Source organism: Lissotriton helveticus, chromosome 12 (genome assembly GCF_964261635.1).
Source record: "Lissotriton helveticus chromosome 12, aLisHel1.1, whole genome shotgun sequence".
Lineage (NCBI taxonomy): Eukaryota > Metazoa > Chordata > Amphibia > Caudata > Salamandridae > Lissotriton > Lissotriton helveticus.
Genome location: NC_136073.1, coordinates 589,456,600 through 589,481,557, shown reverse-complemented (window position 1 = coordinate 589,481,557; position 24,958 = coordinate 589,456,600). Strand labels below are relative to the sequence as shown.

The window sequence follows — 24,958 nt, the reverse complement described above, 5'->3', positions numbered from 1 at the left end:
ACTAACCCCTGTCAGGTCTCTAAAATAACTGAACTCACAGACACAACTGTGTCTCATGCAGGAATGCACTGTTCAAACTTGCTCAGGTGCAACACGTTTTGTAGCTCTCTTTCAAATCACGTATCAAAAAATGTGAGCATATACAATTAAATCCTCATAAATTCCACTTTCTCAAATAACATTCTCATACCAAAACAGCAACTCAACATACTGTAAAATTCATTGTTATTTGTTTACTTTGATTTATAACAGTACATGATTGTTCATATCTTATTTCTTACAAACGTATTTACAATTAATTTTCATTGCAAATATTGTTCAAATATTCCTGACGAATGTCTAGTTAATACGAAAACAAAACATCAATTTCATCTGTGCTTGCGTTGATTCCCAATGCATTTCGATGCATCTGCATCTTCGTCAGGGGAATTACTGTGTGAAAAAATAATGATTTCAAAATAGTAGCCATTTATCCTATTGTAATCACATTATCATTTTGAACATGTTATCTCATAACCAAACAAACACATTGTTCCTCTAGGGATAAAGGATGTACTTTGCTGTATCCAAACATGCCAGCTGCCCAAGCAATATTGCAACAATTCCTACTGTGGTATCCCCTATACATGCCATTAAGTTCAAACAAGTGCAATCAACGTGTGTGTTACGTAAGTGCTAGAGTTAAATACTGCATAACTGAAATAAAATATATAAATAAATAAATAAAGGACGTACCCTCCAATCGGGCACTGATGCTTATATCCAATGTCATGAAATGAACGGCCTGTCCTGCAAACCAAAAACGAAGCTAACATGAGTAAAAAATAGCTTCAGCCATCTGCCATCATCACGGTTACATTAACTATTCACTTACTGCCTGCTTTCCGGGTGTTTGACTCGAGCCTCCTGTTTACAATGTTCTGTTTGCTAAAAACAAAAACGAAAACCTGCTTTACTGAGTGGATGAGCGTGTATCTATTACTCACAAAACATAGCCATCTAGTCTCAGAAATCCGGTCTATTCTGGCAATTACCGTCTGATTTCCTCCGTTCCGCAAACACTGGTTTCCTCGCTCACTCCAACACAAGTAGAAACGCCGCGTAGCAGCGTGTCATGCCGGGATGAAATTAAACCCGTCATCAACAATGGGCCGGTGTCCCCGCCCCCTACCCGTCTCAAACTTACATCGCCAACCAGCTACGGTGCTTCTTTTCTAAAAATACTCTCTTGAATGCTATTAGCAAAATATAATATAGAGAGAGATGTACATTCATTTAAGATAACCTCGTTGTATAAGTAAACACGGCGCCCATCAATAATCATAGAAAGAGGACTCTCCTGTTAACCACTCCAACCTAGAGCGAACCGCTATAGTTTCAGATCTCCCTTGACCAATCGAATATACCCTGCGTCTTCTAAGGTGTACCCCTAGTCTGCATAGTGTGTAATACCTTACCACGACGGAATGAAAGATTCTTATGATTTTGTGATTGCTATATAATTGAAAAAATGAATAAAATAAAATAATTAAATAAAAGAGATGTGAATTGCTATGTACACAAACGTTGATTTCGCTTAATCAGAACCCAATCCTGTATTCACAACTCACTTATTACCACAGAAATTATTACAGAGATCATTATGTAATTATAAATAACACGCAAATTCAATTTTGTCATTGAGCCCACCTGGTTTCACGGTATTTAAATATCTCATCCAAAATGTCTCTCTCTGAGCTATTCTTATGGTGGGGTCCACATGGGGTTCGACCAACACCTGCTCCAGTACAGTAAATCTTAGTTGGGGAATAGTATTTTGTCTCTCTTTCCAATGTTGCGCCAAGCTTGACTTCTCCTGACCTAACCTTATATTAGATTTATGTTCCGTGATCCTTATCTTAATCTTTCTTGAGGTGCGGCCTACATAGACTAGGCCACACGGACATTTGATAGCGTATATCACCGAGCTAGTGTTGCAATCAGAAGTATGTCTAAGTTTTATTTGTTTTCCTGTGTGTGGATGTGCGAAAGTATCTCCCATCTGTACATTTCCACAGTGACCACAATTGAAACATTTGCGCATTCCTTTGGCCTTCTCTTGGGGAGCCTTCATATCTTTTTGTTTCAGCAGTTCCTTCAAGTTTTTTGATCTTGACAGTGCAAATATAGGTTTATCAACAAATACTGTTCTGAAGTCTTCCTCCTGCTCAATTAACTCCCACCTCCTCAGTATGCATTTTTTGATCTTAGATGTTAGCGTCGATTGTTTCAACACACAAACTTCTCTCCTTGTTGGAGTTTTCTGAACCTTCTGCAGTAAAACTTCTCGTGCTCTTAATGAGGCTTTCTGTTTTGCTTCTGTGAGTACCTGTTCTGGGTACCCTCTCTTACTGTATTGTTGCACCATTTCCTCTATGTCCTCCATAGCCTGTGATTCATCACTACTGATCCTCTTAATTCTGGTGAACTGTGAGAATGGCAAATGATTCTTCAGATTTATTGAATGGAAACTCGAATAATGCAATGCATTATTTCTGTCGGTTGGTTTCTTAAACAATTTAGTTGTAATTTGATCTCCTGACTTGGTTATGGTGATATCCAAAAAGTTGATGGTGTTCTGGTCAATATTGTTAGTGAATTTGATCATAGGATGACATCCATTCAGAGTCCCAATAACTTCTTCTAGCTGTGTTTTTGTCCCTTGCCAGACTATCAAAAAATCATCTATGTAACGGACATACAGTTTTAAATGTTCCGTCCAATTCAGATTTTCCAGGATATGTGAGTATTCAAATTTGGCCATGAAGATATTTGCGTATGCCGGCGCCCCCGTAAATCCCATTGACGTTCCCGTCTTCTGAAGGTAGAACTTAGATTGCCACGAAAAGTATCCATGATAAAGGCAAAATTGTAAGATTTCCAATAGAAAGATGTTTAGTGACTCCTCATATTCACTTTTTAACAGCATCCACTCCACTGCTTCTATTCCCTCTCCATGTGGGATTGATGTGTAAAGCGCAGTCACATCAATATTGGCCAGCCATGTTTCACAGTCATTCGATATTGTCACATTGCTGAGTTTATTGAGGCAGTCCGTGGTGTCCTGTATATATGATACCCACCGTTGTACCAATGGTTGTAGGTAATGATCAAGAAATCTTCCTATGGGCTCGTGAAGTGAGCCGCAACCTGCCACAATAGGGCGAAAGGGAGGGTTTCGAGCATCTTTATGCAGTTTGGGTAGCATGTAGATATGAGGTCTCTTTGGATATTCCGTGATTAGATATCTGTAGGTCTTTTCGTTAATCCATCCTAGGTCCTTTGCTTTCTTCAAAATGTCATGTAGTAAGGTTTGAAAGATCATTGTAGGGTCTGTATCCAGAGCAATATATGTGTCAGTGTCATCCACATGGGCCAAAACCTTTTGGTTGTAATAGATAGTATCCATTACCACTAGGGCTCCTCCCTTGTCTGCCGCTTGAAATGTTAAATCCTGATTGTTCCTTAGTGTCTTTAAGGTTATTAATTCCTTCTGTGTCAAATTCATGTGCCTTGGTACATTCTTGTGTGTCTCCACCAAATCTTTTTTCACCAATAGCTCGAATAGATCCAGAGTCTTATGTGATGTCGGAGGGATGAATGTACTTTTTGGTTTAAACACCCTCGTAGAGGCATCAGTGTCAGGTACTTGAGGTATATTATGAAAGAACCATCTTAGACGAAGTTTCCTTGTAAATTTATACAATGCTATTTCCGTTTCCAGTGGATTGGTATTATATGTTGGTACGAAAGACATCCCTTTGTTAAGGACTTTCAATTGATTGTCAGTGAGTTCCATACTCGAAATGTTTACCACCAAATCTTCTATCGGTTTCTCCCTTTCGGCTTGGTTTTTTTTTGCTGTTGTTGAGCCTTGTCCCCTTCTAACTTGTTTACTCTGCTTGCTGCGTCCTCTTGAGGAGGATGGTCGCTCCTCTGGCCTGCCTCTAAAAAAGGCACCCTACTGGATCCACTGGTGGATGCTCCATTACCAGTCGTCAATGTGGTTCCTGTAGCTGGTACTGGTGGTCTATTTGGGAGGGTATCCTGTTCGGTTGCCACACTTTCTTCCAAAGAGGCCTGCGTTTTCTTAAATGGGCGTCTTTGGGCATACACTTCCGCCCACGTGTACACTTCATCCAGTTTATAATCTATCGTATCTCTACGAAACTTTCTCAGCTTCCTCTCGTGTACTTCTTTCTCATGTGCATCTATCGTTTCATTGATTTCCTTGAGTGCTTGATCCAATTCTTCCTTCGTCATCCGTGTTTCTAGGTTGGTTTTTAGGTCCTGAATCTCAGTGGCTAGTTCTTTAAGAATGTCCGATAGCTCTTCTATGATTAGGAGTATAAGATCGAGTGAGCATTTGTTTAAAATCGAATACCACTTAACCATAAACGGTTTGCTGAATTTGAAGAGCATGGGTTTTAGAGCGATCCTTAATCCTCGTGGGATCCGTTTAACCCGGTGGTACTGAATGAGCGTGGAGGCATGGAGCCTCTGATTTACCTCTTTCCTCAGAGTATATTGTAATTGCTTGAGAGTTTTGCTGGTTGTGCCTGGGGCTGCTTGGAAAGCCCTTGTTTCCTGTAAGTTTGAGACGGGTAGGGTAGGGTAGGGGGCGGGGACACCGGTCCATTGTTGATGACGGGTTTAATTTCATCCCGGCATGACACGCTGCTACGCGGAGTTTCTACTTGTGTTGGAGTGAGCGAGGAAACCAGTGTTTGCGGATCGGAGGAAATCAGACGGTAATTGCCAGAATAGACCGGATTTCTGAGACTAGATGGCTATGTTTTGTGAGTAATAGATACACGCTCATCCACTCAGTAAAGCGGGATTTCGTTTTTGTTTTTAGCAAACAGAACATTGTAAACAGGAGGCTCGAGTCAAACACCCGGAAAGCAGGCAGTAAGTGAATAGTTAATGTAACCGTGATGATGGCAGATGGCTGAAGCTATTTTTTACTCATGTTAGCTTCGTTTTTGGTTTGCAGGACAGGCCGTTCATTTCATGACATTGGATATAAGCATCAGTGCCCGATTGGAGGGTACGTCCTTTATTTATTTATTTATATATTTAATTTCAGTTATGCAGTATTTAACTCTAGCACTTACGTAACACACACGTTGATTGCACTTGTTTCAACTTAATGGCATGTATAGGGGATACCACAGTAGGAATTGTTGCAATATTGCTTGGGCAGCTGGCATGTTTGGATACAGCAAAGTACATCCTTTATCCCTAGAGGAACAATGTGTTTGTTTGGTTATGAGATAACATGTTCAAAATGATAATGTGATTACAATAGGATAAATGGCTACTATTTTGAAATCATTATTTTTTCACACAGTAATTCCCCTGACGAAGATGCAGATGCATCGAAATGCATTGGGAATCAACGCAAGCACAGATGAAATTGATGTTTTGTTTTCGTATTAACTAGACATTCGTCAGGAATATTTGAACAATATTTGCAATGAAAATTAATTGTAAATAAGTTTGTAAGAAATAAGATATGAACAATCATGTACTGTTATAAATCAAAGTAAACAAATAACAATGAATTTTACAGTATGTTGAGTTGCTGTTTTGGTATGAGAATGTTATTTGAGAAAGTGGAATTTATGAGGATTTAATTGTATATGCTCACATTTTTTGATACGTGATGTGAAAGAGAGCTACAAAACGTGTTGCACCTGAGCAAGTTTGAACAGTGCATTCCTGCATGAGACACAGTTGTGTCTGTGAGTTCAGTTATTTTAGAGACCTGACAGGGGTTAGTCAGGGAGCAGGTCTGCACCAATTTGTCAAATAGGAAACCGAATATAGGCTTCATAAACTGTGGTGTGCAGGTTACACACATACCCTTAGTTTATTGATTTACCCCACTTGCAAACCAGCACCCCGAAAATTAGATCAAACAATGAATTTTGAGGAAATATCGCACTTAACAGCTAATCAAGCAGAGGTGAAAGGTTACACTGACGAAGAAGCAACGAGTATTTACTCTTTGATTAAGGAAACAAGGGCTTTCCAAGCAGCCCCAGGCACAACCAGCAAAACTCTCAAGCAATTACAATATACTCTGAGGAAAGAGATAAATCAGAGGCTCCATGCCTCCACGCTCATTCAGTACCACCGGGTTAAACGGATCCCACGAGGATTAAGGATCGCTCTAAAACCCATGCTCTTCAAATTCAACAAACCGTTTATGGTTAAGTGGTATTCGATTTTAAACAAATGCTCACTCGATCTTATACTCCTAATCATAGAAGAGCTATCGGACATTCTTAAAGAACTAGCCACTGAGATTCAGGACCTAAAAACCAACCTAGAAACACGGATGACGAAGGAAGAATTGGATCAAGCACTCAAGGAAATCAATGAAACGATAGATGCACATGAGAAAGAAGTACACGAGAGGAAGTTGAGAAAGTTTCGTAGAGATACGATAGATTATAAACTGGATGAAGTGTACACGTGGGCGGAAGTGTATGCCCAAAGACGCCCATTTAAGAAAACGCAGGCCTCTTCGGAAGAAAGTGTGGCAACCGAACAGGATACCCTCCCAAATAGACCACCAGTACCAGCTACAGGAACCACATTGACGACTGGTAATGGAGCATCCACCAGTGGATCCAGTAGGGTGCCTTTTTTAGAGGCAGGCCAGAGGAGCGACCATCCTCCTCAAGAAGACGCAGCAAGCAGAGTAAACGAGTTAGAAGGGGACAAGGCTCAACAACAGCAAAAAAAACCCAAGCCGAAAGGGAGAAACCGATAGAAGATTTGGTGGTAAACATTTCGAGTATGGAACTCACTGACAATCAATTGAAAGTCCTTAACAAAGGGATGTCTTTCGTACCAACATATAATACCAATCCACTGGAAACGGAAATAGCATTGTATAAATTTACAAGGAAACTTCGTCTAAGATGGTTCTTTCATAATATACCTCAAGTACCTGACACTGATGCCTCTACGAGGGTGTTTAAACCAAAAAGTACATTCATCCCTCCGACATCACATAAGACTCTGGATCTATTCGAGCTATTGGTGAAAAAAGATTTGGTGGAGACACACAAGAATGTACCAAGGCACATGAATTTGACACAGAAGGAATTAATAACCTTAAAGACACTAAGGAACAATCAGGATTTAACATTTCAAGCGGCAGACAAGGGAGGAGCCCTAGTGGTAATGGATACTATCTATTACAACCAAAAGGTTTCGGCCCATGTGGATGACACTGACACATATATTGCTCTGGATACAGACCCTACAATGATCTTTCAAACCTTACTACATGACATTTTGAAGAAAGCAAAGGACCTAGGATGGATTAACGAAAAGACCTACAGATATCTAATCACGGAATATCCAAAGAGACCTCATATCTACATGCTACCCAAACTGCATAAAGATGCTCGAAACCCTCCCTTTCGCCCTATTGTGGCAGGTTGCGGCTTACTTCACGAGCCCATAGGAAGATTTCTTGATCATTACCTGCAACCATTGGTACAACGGTGGGTATCATATATACAGGACACCACGGACTGCCTCAATAAACTCAGCAATGTGACAATATCGAATGACTGTGAAACATGGCTGGCCACTATTGATGTGACTGCGCTTTACACATCAATCCCACATGGAGAGGGAATAGAAGCAGTGGAGTGGATGCTGTTAAAAAGTGAATATGAGGAGTCACTAAACATCTTTCTATTGGAAATCTTACAATTTTGCCTTTATCATGGATACTTTTCGTGGCAATCTAAGTTCTACCTTCAGAAGACGGGAACGTCAATGGGATTTACGGGGGCGCCGGCATACGCAAATATCTTCATGGCCAAATTTGAATACTCACATATCCTGGAAAATCTGAATTGGACGGAACATTTAAAACTGTATGTCCGTTACATAGATGATATTTTGATAGTCTGGCAAGGGACAAAAACACAGCTAGAAGAAGTTATTGGGACTCTGAATGGATGTCATCCTATGATCAAATTCACTAACAATATTGACCAGAACACCATCAACTTTTTGGATATCACCATAACCAAGTCAGGAGATCAAATTACAACTAAATTGTTTAAGAAACCAACCGACAGAAATAATGCATTGCATTATTCGAGTTTCCATTCAATAAATCTGAAGAATCATTTGACATTCTCACAGTTCACCAGAATTAAGAGGATCAGTAGTGATGAATCACAGGCTATGGAGGACATAAAGGAAATGGTGCAACAATACAGTAAGAGAGGGTACCCAGAACAGGTACTCACAGAAGCAAAACAGAAAGCCTCATTAAGAACACGAGAAGTTTTACTGCAGAAGGTTCAGAAAACTCCAACAAGGAGAGAAGTGTGTGTGTTGAAACAATCGACGCTAACATCTAAGATCAAAAAATGCATACTGAGGAGGTGGGAGTTAATTGAGCAGGAGGAAGACTTCAGAACAGTATTTGTTGATAAACCTATATTTGCACTGTCAAGATCAAAAAACTTGAAGAAACTGCTGAAACAAAAAGATATGAAGGCTTCCCAAGAGAAGGCCAAAGGAATGCGCAAATGTTTCAATTGTGGTCACTGTGGAAATGTACAGATGGGAGATACTTTCGCACATCCACACACAGGAAAACAAATAAAACTTAGACATACTTCTGATTGCAACACTAGCTCGGTGATATACGCTATCAAATGTCCGTGTGGCCTAGTCTATGTAGGCCGCACCTCAAGAAAGATTAAGATAAGGATCACGGAACATAAATCTAATATAAGGTTAGGTCAGGAGAAGTCAAGCTTGGCGCAACATTGGAAAGAGAGACAACATACTATTCCCCAACTAAGATTTACTGTACTGGAGCAGGTGTTGGTCGAACCCCATGTGGACCCCACCATAAGAATAGCTCAGAGAGAGACATTTTGGATGAGATATTTAAATACCGTGAAACCAGGTGGGCTCAATGACAAAATTGAATTTGCGTGTTATTTATAATTACATAATGATCTCTGTAATAATTTCTGTGGTAATAAGTGAGTTGTGAATACAGGATTGGGTTCTGATTAAGCGAAATCAACGTTTGTGTACATAGCAATTCACATCTCTTTTATTTAATTATTTTATTTTATTTATTTTTTCAAATATATAGCAATCACAAAATCATAAGAATCTTTCATTCCGTCGTGGTAAGGTATTACACACTATGCAGACTAGGGGTACACCTTAGAAGACGCAGGGTATATTCGATTGGTCAAGGGGGATCTGAAACTATAGCGGTTCGCTCTAGGTTGGAGTGGTTAACAGGAGAGTCCTCTTTCTATGATTATTGATGGGCGCCGTGTTTACTTATACAACGAGGTTATCTTAAATAAATGTACATCTCTCTCTATATTATATTTTGCTAATAGCATTCAAGAGAGTATTTTTAGAAAAGAAGCACCGTAGCTGGTTTACGATGTAAGTTTTAGACGGGTAGGGGCGGGGACACCGGTCCATTGTTGATGACGGGTTTAATTTCATCCCGGCATGACACGCTGCTACGCGGCGTTTCTACTTGTGTTGGAGTGAGCGAGGAAACCAGTGTTTGCGGAACGGAGGAAATCAGACGGTAATTGCCAGAATAGACCGGATTTCTGAGACTAGATGGCTATGTTTTGTGAGTAATAGATACACGCTCATCCACTCAGTAAAGCGGGTTTTCGTTTTTGTTTTTAGCAAACAGAACATTGTAAACAGGAGGCTCGAGTCAAACACCCGGAAAGCAGGCAGTAAGTGAATAGTTAATGTAACCGTGATGATGGCAGATGGCTGAAGCTATTTTTTACTCATGTTAGCTTCGTTTTTGGTTTGCAGGACAGGCCGTTCATTTCATGACATTGGATATAAGCATCAGTGCCCGATTGGAGGGTACGTCCTTTATTTATTTATTTATATATTTTATTTCAGTTATGCAGTATTTAACTCTAGCACTTACGTAACACACACGTTGATTGCACTTGTTTGAACTTAATGGCATGTATAGGGGATACCACAGTAGGAATTGTTGCAATATTGCTTGGGCAGCTGGCATGTTTGGATACAGCAAAGTACATCCTTTATCCCTAGAGGAACAATGTGTTTGTTTGGTTATGAGATAACATGTTCAAAATGATAATGTGATTACAATAGGATAAATGGCTACTATTTTGAAATCATTATTTTTTCACACAGTAATTCCCCTGACGAAGATGCAGATGCATCGAAATGCATTGGGAATCAACGCAAGCACAGATGAAATTGATGTTTTGTTTTCGTATTAACTAGACATTCGTCAGGAATATTTGAACAATATTTGCAATGAAAATTAATTGTAAATAAGTTTGTAAGAAATAAGATATGAACAATCATGTACTGTTATAAATCAAAGTAAACAAATAACAATGAATTTTACAGTATGTTGAGTTGCTGTTTTGTTATGAGAATGTTATTTGAGAAAGTGGAATTTATGAGGATTTAATTGTATATGCTCACATTTTTTGATACGTGATTTGAAAGAGAGCTACAAAACGTGTTGCACCTGAGCAAGTTTGAACAGTGCATTCCTGCATGAGACACAGTTGTGTCTGTGAGTTCAGTTTCTATCAGGTAGGACATATGTGAGTACACTGGGGGATATGTTTCTCTCCCCACCAGAGTGTCTGATGTGGACAGGAACCGTATGTCAGCACAGGAGTTGTGCGTTGTGGATGTATGCGGAGTTATGTTTTTACGTACCTGCGGTGTTTTCCGCGGCGATGTCTTATCTGCTGGTAGTGGATGAGATACAGCAGCGGAAGGGCTTGAAGAACTGGATCCATGGCGGTTAGGACCGCGTGGAGGTGACCGGGATTGTAGTTTCACTCTCCGCAGTAGTGCTTCCGCCGTCTCCGAGTGGCTGGATTCTCCACTGCAGTGCAATGGGCTGTTTGGGGCATCTTGATTTGTACGGCGGTGGGGACGTCATTCCACACGGCGGTCTTTCTCTATTGGCTCCATCCACCACTGTTGCTGAAAGAAATTTCTGGCGGATCATGTCAATTCAATCAATAGAAAACTTTATTTGGTTTATAATACAAACCATAAAAGTTACACAACATAAAAAGAATATAAGTGACAGTGCATTGTTAGAATGATATCCAGAACAGCAAGAAACATTAAATAAATAATTAAAAAGCCTGAGGAGAACTCGTTACAAATCCATATAATTTCTGGAATTAACAGTTGCTTTTAAAAATCCCACTATAAAAAATAAACAGTCCTCTTTCAGTAATTGAAGGTACACCAATGCAGGATGAGCCTGCCTAAAATTCAGTCTTTTTAAAATAGGTACCAGATAGCATTTACGAGGAAATTCATACAATTGACATAAAAACTTAAAATGCAGCATATCCTGCGGAGACTTTCCGTCGCAGCCGCAGGGAGCTGCCACTTTTAGTAAAACATTTGGGTCTGGCAAGCAAAAGGTGGAAAAGGTTCAGACGAAACCTAGTTAATGGGAATTTATCGTGCGTGGACAACGACCCAGTATGAATGAATGAATGAAGGCTTTATTTCGATATATAAGATATCATAAAAGCAATGTACAACAAATTTAAGAACAATATTTAAAACAATCACATTCTATTTGCACAGATAAAACCTTGTGTAAACAATTAATACAAGCATTAAATAGACAAAGAAAGCCTTTTTAAACGAATTAACCATGACCATTTTAAAAACTTAGACACATCGCAAGCAAACAAGGTGTGTGTATCAGACATTAAAATACGAAGCGCCTCTTTATACTGCCGGGTGCCTAATTGTCTGCATAAAGGTTTGAGCCAGCACCACCTCGGCGATACATAAGCCGGGCATTCAAATAACATGTGGGCGACCGACTCTACACGTGTTGGGCATGTCGCACAAAAGGGAGAGGACTGGTGGGAAGATTTCCAACGGGCAATCAGTTTGCCTACAGGTAACGTCCCTACTCTAAATTTGAAGTACAGAGCCCGATCTATTGGGTTAGAAATCATATCGAGATAAGGTTCATAAGCCACCACATCTTTGATCCTCACAAAGTCGGCAGTGGATTTACAATGCTTCGACTCTGTGGAGATTTTACAAAAGATCCAGTTCCAGTACAGCTTCTTGAGAACGGCTTTAGGGGGGGCGGTCCTGGCTTCCCACGCATCCCCGAGACCTAAAGCCCCTAACAACCGTTTCACATCCCTCAGCCACTTAATCTTAGACCAACCCTCCATTCACAGCCGCGCCCAAAGTAACAAGGGGCGAAATTGGGCATGATCTTTGATCGATCTACAACTCAAATCCATTAGCACGGGTACTGTTGGGATGCTCTACGGAAGAGCCATCAGGTCCTTCAGAAATTTGCTCTCTGATCTGGCTAATACTTCAAGGTAACACGTGCCCCACAACTTCGCCCCATACAAAGCAGCGCTGACCCCTCTTGCTTTATAAATCTCCATGACTTGGGCAATAGGCTTAGTTGTGGAGGAGCATTGCTCCTTGAGTAGGGCACCGCCCACCCTTTTATGGCTCAATAGCATCTTTTGGATGTGCGAATTCCAGTGCATTGAATCCGTAAGACGGATCCCAAATAATCAAATTCAGACACCCTCTCCAGGGGCACGGAATTCAGCACCGGGGGGCGGCCCAATTTTGTGGGCGGGTTCAGAACCAAATACTTAGTTTTGTTGGTGTTAATTATCAAGCCCCTTTATGAGCAAAACTCCTGGAAACTATTCAAAAGGCTCTGCAAGCCCACGGGAGTCTTTGAAATACGGAGGGTGTCGTCAGCGAAGAGCAAGGTGGGGATGCGCTTGCCGCCAGGGATGGTGCATCTGCAGGATTTTTTAGCAGATGCTCAACCACTCCGTTCACATAAAGAGAGAACAGAGTGGGGGCAAGCACACATCCCTGGCGGACGCCCCTTTCCACTGGGATCCTGTCGGTTTTTTTGCCGTGCTTGCCCCACCGTACCTGCGCAAAGTTGTCAGCGTGGAGCCTCACCAGTAGGGACAAGATGTACGGGGGCAACCCTATCTCAGACAAGACCTTCAACAGCCCCTCCTGCGGTACTAGGTAAAAGGCAGTCTTCAGGTCTATAAAGGCCAGATAGAGACTACCTTTGCCCAGCACCACCACCTTCCAATAGAGAAGAACCAATCTGAAGGCCTGTCCTATGGTCCCTGTTCCAGAACGAAATCCGGCTTGAAAGTCCGATAGAATGTTGTTCTCGTCTATCCACTGGAGCACCCTCCCCAGGATCACTTTCCCCACTACCTTTTGAGTTGAGTCAATTAGGCTTATAGGCCTATAATTGGTGGGGTCGTCCCGACACCCCTTTTTGAATATCGGCATGACCTCCGCCCCTTTCCAGGATTCGGGGACTGGTGCACCGTTGTTAATAGCATTTAACAAAGACGAGACCAACTTCCCCCACTCCTTGATGTTGGCGCGCAACAGATCACCCGGTATCCCGTCAGGCCCAGCTGCTTTGAGGGGCACCAGGGATTTTATTACGCTTTCAACTTCGCTTGGGGTGAAAGGATCACCCAATATGTCCCCCAAGGATTCAACTGGAGAAAGACTACTATAGACGAACGTCTGGGTATGCACCTCAATAGAGGTGTAGAGGGACAGGAAATGATTATACCAAATTTGGGCTGGAATATTGCACGTGATCAGAGTGCAACTGGTCTATTCCTAGTCCTTATTAAATTCCAAAACCCTCTAGAGTCTTGTTTCCTCCACTTGCTTCCTTGAGATCAGTCCAGTACCTGTTCTTAGCTGCATTGATGGTCTGTGTATACTGCTTCCTGGCAAGCCTGATCTCCACCGGGATTTGCCTTTAACGGCAGCAATCAAAGCAGATTTTTCCCCCTACATTTCTTGGTGAACCAGCCTGGTTGGTTCTTAGATCTCTGTCTCCCCCCACTGGAGGATCCCTACTTGAAAGTAGGAAGAGATTACCCAAAGCCTTGGTTATATTACAAAAGAGAGCTGTCACTTCACTATTTGTCTGGATGGACGAATCCAAAATAGACTGAGATGTTGCTAGAAGAGCCCCTGTAGCTATCATTTTCTCCCCATCCATAGCAACCTTGCTCCACTTCAGGCGCCTCCCACAGTTAGAGGTACGTACTTCTGAAGTAGGAACCGGTTTTAGGGGCATGGGCACACCCTGCACCCCAACCCACAAGGGGAGCAGAGCCAAAGAGAGGGGGTTATGGTCACTATCGGCTGAGGGGAGAACCTCCATATCCTGCATAAAACTCCAGAGCTTAACGTCGAGGAGAATATAATCTATTCTCGACGTATGGTTTACCCTGTTGTAAGTGTGGGCTCCAGAGGGATCTGAGGTCGTCCTCCCATTCACTGCCCTCAAACCAAATTGCAGGGCCAGGGAGTTAAATTGTACAACCCGTTGGGACCACCTCCTAATAGGTGGGATGGTTAATGTGGGTATTCCTCTCCTAGCATCTTCGTCGGCAGTGCCCAGAATGTCCTCCGTCGCAAGGGGCTCAAACGTACAATTAAAGTCCCCTGCGACCAGGACATGTGTTCTATCCGAGCACTGCCTGAGAAGATCCTCCAAACCTGCAACTATGGGGGACTGAGAACCTCCTTTTGTGCCCCTAGCATAAATGTTGATAATATCCAGGGTGAGCCCTCTCCTAGGCCCCTTAAGTGAAATTCTAAGTAGATCAGGGGAATTGGTCTCGTGCTGCACAATTTGGCACCCAAGCGAGACATCAACCCATATAAGAAGGCCTCCTGAGGGGCGACCCTTCCCTGAGGAGGGGGGAACTGCTGGTATAAAAAACGATGAATACCCCACCTTATGGCAGGGCTCCTTGCTCCAGGTTTCTTGGAAGATGCAGATTGAATAAGCCTCCACTAGGGTATTCCAATCAGGTAGATCCAACTTCCTGGAGATACCCGCAACGTTCCAGCTGAGGATCCTAAGGACTGGGTCCACCACAGCCGGCCCCCTGCGGGACTCGGACCTGGATGTACCCACCCTCCCGGGGGTAGCTAGTGGTGAGCCCTCCCTCACGGACCTCCCAATGCTGGTATCAACAAGAATAGGTGCTAAGTCCAGTAGCTGCCTGGGGCTAAAATTTCTGGAAATGGGGGAACAACCTAGATCAGGCTGAGGTGGAAGGTTAGCACTGATCGCTCCCGGAACACAGGTCATGGGGTCATCTCCTGGACTCAAGCACAAGAGTGAGTCCCAGGAACAAGTATCATATCAGTAACCACACGCCCTCCTGTAGTTCCCTGGCCATGCAGACGATAAGTAAGACAAAGGGTTGTAATAACTCTCAGTAAAAAGGGAATTTTGCCTCCCTCCCCACCCTTGATGGCTGACATTTGGTATGCCTAGTGGTCTAGCATAGAAATAGTTCAAGTCTACTACGCCAATTCCTGCACCTCCATAACCTGGCTGCTGGTTGCAAATGAATTGGGCAACCCTAGCATCCTTAAAGTTCACCACCACACAATCCCCCTGGAATTGCTGGTGTCCATTTCCTACCCACCCTACCCTTCTAACAGTAAGTATCTGGCCGCCCAGCTCACAAGGGAGAGGTCTATTCTCCCTTAACCAGTGCATGGATTTATTTTTGAGCGCCTGGTAAGATTCATACTGATCAGCCTTCAGGGATGGGACATTGATAAGCACAGCAACATAAGGTTGACAGTCCGGTGGAAGATTTACGGGGGGGTCTGAGGACCACATTGGGTTGTTGCAGGGACTGCTGGGTGATTGGTGCTGGATTAATCTTATTCCTACTAGGTTGGTCTAGGAGCCCTTTACGATCCTTCCTATATCTCGGGACCTTCAGCCGCGTGTTATTAGGCCCCTTTGGGTTTGAAGCCAAGGGAGCAGAGCTGGTTGGCTGTTGCCCCATTATATCCGGAGCATCGGTGCTGGGAGACAGCATGCCAGTAGAAAAGCCAGCTGGTAATGCAGCCTACTGCCCAGACCCGGAAGTGCAAACCACTGCAGGGGTTGGCTGCACCTGTACTGCATCAGGAGCTAAGGCTTTCGCATGAGTTCTATCCTGCACGCTCTCTGCCAAGGTGTTCTTAGCCTGTAATTTCAACAGAGATTTGAGTGAAAAAAAGTTGTCCAGGGTTGTCTGCTCAAATCTGTCTAGCCTCTCTGCAACATCCTTGACCATTTGCAACACAGGGAGGATCAAGGACCTTAGCAACTTCTCGATGTGCTCTATGGGGGGAATAGAAGAGGGGGGGCCGGTAGCAGGAGTGCACGCTACCGGGCCCACAGATGATTGGCTAGATTGAGCTGATCGGTCACAATGTTTCCTACCGGAGGGATCAATGATTGAACCCTCCCTGGCTCCACAAACTCCTCGCCACCCCTGGAGTGTTTAGCTTTAAACTTTTTTGAGGGTTTGACCTGCCCACCCCTTGATCTGTTGGTAAGTCTTTTCCTTTTGAGTACGGGGTAACTAGGGCCCCCACCACCCCCGCCATCTTCCCTTTTGGGTAGATGGTACCGGCGGCGTTAGAGTTATGATGGTGGATAATAGCAGCCGCAGGAACCTCGGACGACTCAGAGGGGAGAGGAGGCTCTGGCGACTCAGAGGGAAAAGGGGGCACTAACCTAGAGCCAGCTACCCCATTCAGCCTATCCAAGCTGGCCCTAATGGCACCTATGCTATCGCGATCTGGGACCGGGGGCACTCCTTCTTCATTCACTATATTGCTTGCTGGTGATATTACTAATGCTAGGGCCCCTAGGGAGGAACGCTTATGATAGAGAGGTTCAAGGGACAGTCTGCGTTCCGTAAAAGCAATTTCCTTCTCTAGCACAGAATATGCTCGAGTTACAAAATTATCCAGGGTCCAATTTACACTCCCCCCCCCCGCCCTCCTAACCTTTCCAGACCTTGTTGACATGGGCATGGGCAACGAAACAACCTGAGTAGACCGACCACCCCCCAACAAAGACGATGGGCTATAGATGTAATAGACAGTACTAGCAAGTCGAAATGAAAGCCCAAAAAGTCAAAATGCTTCTCCCGGGACGCTCCCGCGCGATCCCGCGCAGCGGGCGTCTGAGACAATAATATAGTGTGTCGGGTGACCGTGGGCAGGGCTATCCGCCGAACGCGGGACCAGCTGGACCAAGTCGGGCAGGGACTCCTGGTACTCGGAGTCCCTGCTAGCGTTCGGCGAGTTCTTTTCAGAGCCCACACGCCCTAGAGCACTTGCACACAAGTCCCCTGCTGGAAAGGGTGCTCCCTCTGATGTCCACCAGCGCGAAGCGGCACGCGCGAAGCGGCACCCGCGAAGCGGGTGCGGCGAGATGTGGGTTTCGAGCAGCAATCTCCTCCCACGAGCGATAAAAGGCAAGTAGTGACTCCTCAATGTCCAAATGGAAGTAAGATATGGCTCTGCTCTTGGGGTTATTTTAAGCATTATGTATGTCTGCACACTTGGATTCTGTACCTCCTTAGCTTCTCTATCCAAATTCCTTTCTGCCAGGAAGGTAGTTTTGGTTTCCTCCACGTCTCTGTTTGTGATACATTCGGGATTAGTAAAGAGGTCTCCCCGCCTTAAGCTACCAAAACTTGTCTTAACGTACCTCAGCCATGGAATACGCGCTGAGTATTCAAGGAAAATACAATCTTTTATAATCACGTGGGTCAGAGGGAGATCTGGATTCAACCAACATTTTAACCAACAAATCAGTGGTCGCAAATAAAGTACACCATTTACATAGGGGACCCCCAACTCCTCATGGACCGCTAGATTAGATGTGCCACGTGGAACACATAGTAGGCTTTACAGAAAGTCATTTTCCACTATTTGGAGGGATTCTCCAGCATTGTATCCCCATAGTTCGCTGCCATATGAAGCTATGGCCAGGCTTTTAGCCTGATACACTTTCAACTTAGCTCCGGTGGGTTTCTTCCCTAATTTGGAAGCAAAGTTAAAGGTTGCAGCATTCACCCTGGCAACGTCCCCTTTTTTTTCAAAAATAGGGGACCCCAGTTGAGCTTATTGTCAAAGAGGACCCGTAAGTATGAAAACATATTTGTGCGGGGAATATTTGAATCTCCCACTCTAAATTGGAAATTCTTCTTTGCAAGATGCCCCACTTGCATGACGTAAGATTTGGAGTTGTTAATTGCCAAATCCCTATCTGACATAAATTCAGAGAAGGCAGATAAAAGTGATTGTAATCCTCTTTAAATGGATATGAGGACGGCATCATCCGCATATAACAGGACGGGGATCCCTCGCCGTCCTACCCTGGGGCAATCAGCCCCTGATGCCCTTAATACGCTGTCCAAATCATTAATATAAAATTTAAATAAAAAGGGAGCCAAAATGCAGCCTTGACGGACTCCCTTCTTAATATTAAAATCCCTCGTAACACGCAAATCCTGGGAAAACCTAATGTTGGCTTTAGTGGACTTATGTAGGTCTTCTAAGAAATTTACAACACTGTTTTCCACTCCCATTGCCCTCATGGACTGCCAGAGCTTATTCCTGTTAACAAAATCAAAAGCCGATGACTAGTCCATGAAGGCAAGGTGAATGGTCCCATAACGAGCAACAGTGTATTTGCTCAGTATCAAAAATAAGTTAAGACACTGGGCAACAGTAGACCATCCCTGTCGAAATCCATACTGAACTTCCGACAGAAACATATTATCTTCTGCCCAGGATGATAATCTCTGAAGGAGGACCCGGCCCACCACTTTCACCACTGAGTCTATAAGCGAGATGGGTCTGTAGCAAAGGGGGCTGCTTCTGTCGCCTTTTTTAAAAACAGGAACTATGGTGGAGGTTGCCCAAGACTAAGGACAGCTGTACTGTGCTGCTGCGTTAAAAACGGACTCCAATATCGGCACCCAAAAGAAGGGGTCTGACTTAAAAAGATCTGGAGGAATCCCGTCAGGGCCGGGTGCTTTTCCTGCAGTTAAGCCTGTTATACCTTCCAATATCTCACCCCTCTCAAATCTTATGGCTACCCTCTGAGTTCCATGAGGCGTCCTATGATTTTGCTCAGGCAAACAGTCAAACATAAATTCAAAATGTGTCTCCCACTCCTCCTCAGTTATGTGAGAATCAAGCCCCCCCCGCTTCCTGGTCAAACAGAGGTTTATTTACCACACTCCAAATCTTCGAGCTGTTTCTAAGAGTGCTGGGATCAAGCAACTCCCTCCATGCTTCATCCTTCAATGCTCCCTTACGTTTGGCAATGGCCATCTTATATTCTCTGTGACAGGTGGAGACATCAGCTTGTATTCTAGGTTCGATTGACAAAGCTTCCCTCAGCCTCTTGGCTGCTTTAGAGCAATGTGAATCAAACCACCTAGGCCAGACAAAGCTTGACCTTTTGCTGGAGCAGATAACATCCCCGCCACCTTATCTGTGATAGACTTAAAGGCTCCTAAAATCACTTTTGGCGAGGACCGTTCCATTGTGCAGAGAGGTAATTCATCGACACCTACTATTTTAATCTTATCAAAGAATATTTCTGGGGTTACTTGCGACCATTTTAGTCTGCGCATTCCATTAGTTGGTCGCAGTTGGCCCAGCTTTGGTGCAACCTGTATTTTTTCTGCCAGTGGACTTGTCAGGTGGAGCGTTAAGGGGTTGTGATCGCTAAATTCACTCTCTGTAATTTTAAAAGTATTCATTAGAAGTGGTAAAGAAGATGAAATTAAAATGAAATCAATAAATGACCCATTCCAATGTCCCTTAAACGTGGGCACAGGGAAGTTGGTGCACGGGTCCGTTATAACCATCGTAGCCATCAAATCTAATACATTAGTCAGAGCATTTAACAACTCCCCCTGACCTGTATGTTCAAAATGGAAACCGTGGATCACTGACATCATATCGATTACACTGATATAGAATTACACAAATATCGAGGATAAAATATCGAACACAAAAATATCGAATTCCTATCTACAAACAGGTAAGTACAAAAATATCGAATCAAAAATATCGTTTAAAAAAATATAGTTAGTCAAAATATCCATTTTTTTAAATGTCTTAAAAAGAATTTAAAATTAATGAAATATTAAAAATAATTAACTTAAATATACTTAAAAATACTTAACCTTACAATTATTAAATAATTAATTTAAGTTATATAAAAAAAATACTATTTTATTTTTCAAAACATATATATATATATATTAACATAATATTAATTTAAAAAATATACAATATTTTTACCGTAAGATAGCGGGAGGGTAAAAATTACTATTCCCACTCCAGTGAGTGCAACAGTAGGGAATGTGTTGGATAGCGTAGGGGTAAAAATTACTATTCCCACTCCAGTGAGTGCAACAGTAGGGAAAGCATTGGATAGCGTAGGGGTAAAAATTACTATTTCCACTCCAGTGAGTGCAAGAGTAGGGGAAGCGTTGGATAGCGTAGGGATAAAAATTGCTATTCCCACTCGTGAGAGTGCAACAGTAGGGAGAGCGTTGGATAGCGTAGGGGTAAAAATGACTATTCCCACTCCAGAGAGTGCAACAGTAGGGAAAGCGTTGGATAGCGTAGGGGTAAAAATTACTATTCCCACTCCAGTGAGTGCAACAGTAGGGAAAGTGTTGGATAGCATAGGGGTAAAAATTACTATTCCCACTCCAGAGAGTGCAACAGTAGGGAAAGCGTTGGATAGTGTAGGGGTAAAAATTACTATTCCCACTCCAGAGAGTGCAACAGTAGGAAAAGCGTTGGATAGCGTAGGGGTAAAAATTACTGTTCCCACTCCAGAGAGTGCAACAGTAGGGAAACCGTTGGATAGCGTAGGGGTAAAAATTACTATTCCAACTCCAGAGAGTGCAACAGTAGGGAAAGCGTTGGATAGCGTAGGGGTAAAAAATACTATTCCGACTCCAGAGAGTGCAACAGTAGGGAAAGTAAATACTTCATATATTAATAGAAATAAATTAAATATGAATACCAATAAAAAATGTATTAAAAGTAATTACCAATTTAATATAATATAATAATTATTCAATTAAAAATACAAATAAAAATTAATTACCTATTAATACAAATTAATTACCAATTACCAATTAATTAATTAGCTATTAAAAATTAACTAACAATTAATTCAAAATAAATACCAATAAATAAATTAAAATATTTAATTAATTCCAATTAAATTACTTCCCACCCTATTCCCCTATAAACCCAAAACCCGGTACGGGAAATAATTTTATAAAATTAACATAATTATCAATTAATCAATTCATAAAAATTAATTACCAATTAAAATGTAATTAATTACCAATTAAAAATTAATTAAGAATTAATTCAAGATAAATACCAATAAATAAATTAAAATATTTAAATAATTATAATTAAATTACTTCCCACCCTATTCCCCTATAAACCCACAACCCACTACCGAAAATAAATTAATAAAATTAACATAATTATCAATTAATCAATTAAGTAAAATTAATTGCCAATTAAAATTTAATTAATTGCCAATTCAAAATTAATTAACAAGTCATTCAAAAAAATACCAACAAATACATTTAAATATTTAATTAATTATGATTAAATTACTTCCCACCCTATTCCGCTATAAACCCACAACCCTCTACAGAATTACATTACGCAAAAATTAAATAACATAAAATTCATTACTTAAAATAAATTATAAAATAAATATACAATTTTCACACATATACTAACATACAAAACACTTTAAAAATCGATATTATTAAAAATTCGATATAGTTAATACCTATATTATATAGTTCGATATTTTGACTTTCTATATTTATGAAAATCGATATTAAATTACTTACCTTAAATTCGATATTTTTGTTGACTATATTCTGTCCATTCGATATTTTGTCCATTCTATATTTTCACTTCGATATTAGTGCAATTCTATATTTTTGATTCGATATTTTGTCTATATACCGGAAACCATACATGCGAGGACAGCCCAAGTCAGAGATGCAGGACGTTAGCGGCTCACCACAGGGATGTATATTAAAATCACCGGCAACCACAAGACTGTGTCAGCTTTGACTCATAGATTGATTTATAGTTACACTCATGGTAGTTAAATTGCTGAGCTCAGTCGGGGAAGAAATAGAATTATAAAAATGAACAAGTCCCCAGCTGATAGTCCCCTTTCGTGCCGTTAAGGCTAGGATTCCTGGGTGTGTAGAATGCATTACCTGCACTTTGCAGGCAATAGCCACAGATATATAAGTAACCAAATCACCCTTTGGTCTCCCCATCGAAGAGTGTCTAGCTGGGATAAAGAAAGCCTTGTAGCCTTCCAGGAAAAGGTCACATTCTACCGACCACGTTTCCTGTAAGCTAATTACCAAAAATTGCTTGACATAGGCTATCCATCTAGAATCCTGTAGCTTTGCAGCCAAACCTGCTATGTTCCAAGATAGAAAGTTATTAGAACTCATCCTTGGAGGCCCTGCCACTATAGCCCTAAGATCCTGGGGTAGTGCGGCCTGCTCCGACCCTGCAGATATAGGGCCCAGCAGTCGGTCGCATTCCTCCATACCAGTCAGAGTATCAAATCTGCTGTTTAAAGCCAAACTATGATTGATACCAGAATGCCTGTCCATAGTTGGCTGAGGTTGCGCCAGGGAAATAGGATGATTGATAGGGTATGATCTTGTTAGAACACCCCCCAAAGGGTATCCCCTATGGGCAACTGTTGCTGTGTCCCTGCTGGTAAGCGGCCTATAAAAAAAAGCCTAAAGGTAGTATTTTAATAACAGAACCCACTAGTGGAGAGAGACTATAGTCCCTGGAAAAAATACGGCCTGCAGCATGGGGGTTGTCAAAGTTAATAATAGTGCAGTTACCAATCCCTTGTTTGCGGGAGCTCCCAATCCAATTCACCCTACGTGCCATATTATGTTATTGGATATATTGGCACCCACTGTTGTATTCTGTGTGACCCAATGGGTTATTTTATTTATTAGCTGCCCATAATTTTCACTCTTCCTTGGGGGAAGGGCAGGAACATACCTCAAAATCACTACATAAGGGGTAGATTCAGGAGGGAGATCAATAGTAGGAAGACTTGTTGACTGAGGAGACCTAACCTCTGCACTCTTGTCCTTCTGCAGCATACGGGCCCTGTTCTAATAGATGTGCACTGTCTCGGGACTAAAGTATCTTTACTTGCGGGCTTACAACTACTTGGACAGCTCTTGACTGGTGTCCTACTATTAGATGTTAACCTCACAGTGGCGGCTCCCCCATCTCTATCCCACCCCGCTCTTCCTTTTTCAATGGTAACTTTGGTATTGGTCTTGTGTGAACTTGCTGTTGCTCTATCACAGGGGGTATTCGCCACCAGCCTTTCTCAGTTAGATAACCTGTCTTCAACCGTACTTATTTTTAGGGTCTATTAGGGTAGTCAGCATAGTGCAGTAGCAGGGAGAGGTGTGGCGCCGTGGCCAGGGCGACTGACGCTGGAATCTGGGGATCAGGGTTCGATCCCCGGCTCCGGCGGCAGGTTAGTCCAGCACCATGTGACTCTGGGCAATAGCTTGCTTAATCTTCCCGACGGCCCCCAGCGCCTAGAGACCCTAATGGGTGATTGTGCGCTATACAAATGTGGATTATTATTATTATTATAGTTTCTAATCTCCCCTAAATGTCCCCCTCCAGTAAACTGACAAATGGTGTCCCAGTCCTATTCTGATTCATGGTAGTTGGGTTTCCCTCACTAATAACACCCATACTGGGTACATCTACCTCGGTCCTCCCCAGGCTGCCCATTACAGGTTTCTTTGGCTGCCTAGCTCCCCGATATTTTCTAGTTGCAGCGGGGGGTTATTGGGTCGGGTGAATTTTGATTTTGCTTTCTGCACTCTTGGTTTCAGTTTTGATTTACCTGGGCTGGGTTCATGCTCCAAGATTATAGAGGAGACTGAGTCATTCAATTGTGTTGTGTCAATAATTAGTGATTGGCTCCGCTGTTTTAACAACATCTCCTGATTAGGGGCCAACAAAACATCAGGAAGAGAAGGGGTAAGAGAAAGCCTACCGGGCTTCAGAGATAACCTCCACTCCGTTAGTATAATTTCATTAATGAGGACAGATTCAGCCCTCATTAAAAAGGCGTCTAAAGTTCCGACCACGCTTTTCCCAGCAGTTAAATTCCGCCTACTCATTTTTTTTTTTTGGTAATTGTAGGTGATTAGGAAACAAAGAGTCAACTCCTTTATACAATGCAAGTTAGAAATCAGCAGTTAAAGTGACTAATACAATGTTAAACTATATGCATAAAAAGAAATAAAGTTTAAATAAAACACTTCTATGCACAATTATAAAATGTTCCTCAAGACTATATTTAAAAACTTGTGCTGTAACTGGTTAGCTTCTCAACAGTGCATTTCAAAGCATAAGAGACTCTAAAATATGCTATACAGGTATAAGGTTCTATCACGGTAAATGGAAGCGTCCCTGGTTATAAAATCAAAATGAATGCTTCCAAGATCAACAAGAGCACAGTACTGGGGTTTACAGAGACTCAGCCGCTCCTTAAACTTGTAGATAATGCGTTGCCAAGCCAGAAGCTCCCTGAGCTATCAGTACCTGCACAGGGGTCCATACAATCCAGATAAAAGGGGTTGGCCCAGCCCAGCCTCTTCCTGGCTCTGACGGGCACAGACGGGCCCGCCCTTGGCCCGCGCTTAGCCCAGGCGAGCCCGCGCGTGTCCCGCGCCACGGGAGCCCTTCCGATGATTTAAGCGCCGGTTTGGCGCGAACCTGCTGCAGACTCCTCCCGCAAGACCGCACTGCTCCCTGGGACCTGTAGTCCTGTCCGGTGGCGGTATGCGGTATTGTGGTGCCAAAGTTCGGGGCAAGGTCCGGGAGAGAA

General features: G+C 42.5%; 2 protein-coding genes and 1 long non-coding RNA gene across 3 annotated transcripts; 2 read left to right on the top strand and 1 right to left on the bottom strand.

Annotated features, from left to right (window-relative positions):
- Positions 1 to 328: 328 nt before the first annotated feature.
- LOC144799007 (uncharacterized) lies at positions 329 to 1,328 on the bottom strand. The gene is made up of 4 exons (XM_078670154.1): positions 1,035 to 1,328; positions 875 to 927; positions 736 to 789; positions 329 to 432 (listed from the first exon to the last, which is right to left on the bottom strand). Exons 1-4 carry the CDS (start codon positions 1,139 to 1,141, stop codon positions 344 to 346), a joined length of 303 nt encoding a protein of 100 aa, XP_078526280.1. The 5' UTR covers positions 1,142 to 1,328; the 3' UTR covers positions 329 to 343.
- A 3,431-nt stretch (positions 1,329 to 4,759) lies between these two features.
- LOC144799073 (uncharacterized) lies at positions 4,760 to 5,480 on the top strand. The gene is made up of 4 exons (XR_013603743.1): positions 4,760 to 4,790; positions 4,898 to 4,950; positions 5,036 to 5,089; positions 5,393 to 5,480. It is a non-coding gene; the product is annotated as an uncharacterized LOC144799073 (long non-coding RNA).
- Positions 5,481 to 9,525: 4,045 nt separating this feature from the next.
- Positions 9,526 to 10,494, top strand: LOC144799156 (uncharacterized). The gene is made up of 4 exons (XM_078670376.1): positions 9,526 to 9,652; positions 9,760 to 9,812; positions 9,898 to 9,951; positions 10,255 to 10,494. Exons 1-4 carry the CDS (start codon positions 9,546 to 9,548, stop codon positions 10,341 to 10,343), a joined length of 303 nt encoding a protein of 100 aa, XP_078526502.1. The 5' UTR covers positions 9,526 to 9,545; the 3' UTR covers positions 10,344 to 10,494.
- Positions 10,495 to 24,958: the final 14,464 nt, after the last annotated feature.

Coding starts and splice junctions, on each gene's coding strand:
- LOC144799007 (XM_078670154.1), bottom strand. CDS start 1,141: ATGACGGGTTTAATTTCATCCCGGCATGACACGCTGCTACGCGGCGTT. Junction 790..874: donor AAACACCCGGAAAGCAGGCA/GTAAGTGAATAG, acceptor TTTGGTTTGCAG/GACAGGCCGTTCATTTCATG. Junction 433..735: donor CATCAGTGCCCGATTGGAGG/GTACGTCCTTTA, acceptor TTTTTCACACAG/TAATTCCCCTGACGAAGATG.
- LOC144799156 (XM_078670376.1), top strand. CDS start 9,546: ATGACGGGTTTAATTTCATCCCGGCATGACACGCTGCTACGCGGCGTT. Junction 9,653..9,759: donor GGAACGGAGGAAATCAGACG/GTAATTGCCAGA, acceptor TTTTGTTTTTAG/CAAACAGAACATTGTAAACA. Junction 9,813..9,897: donor AAACACCCGGAAAGCAGGCA/GTAAGTGAATAG, acceptor TTTGGTTTGCAG/GACAGGCCGTTCATTTCATG.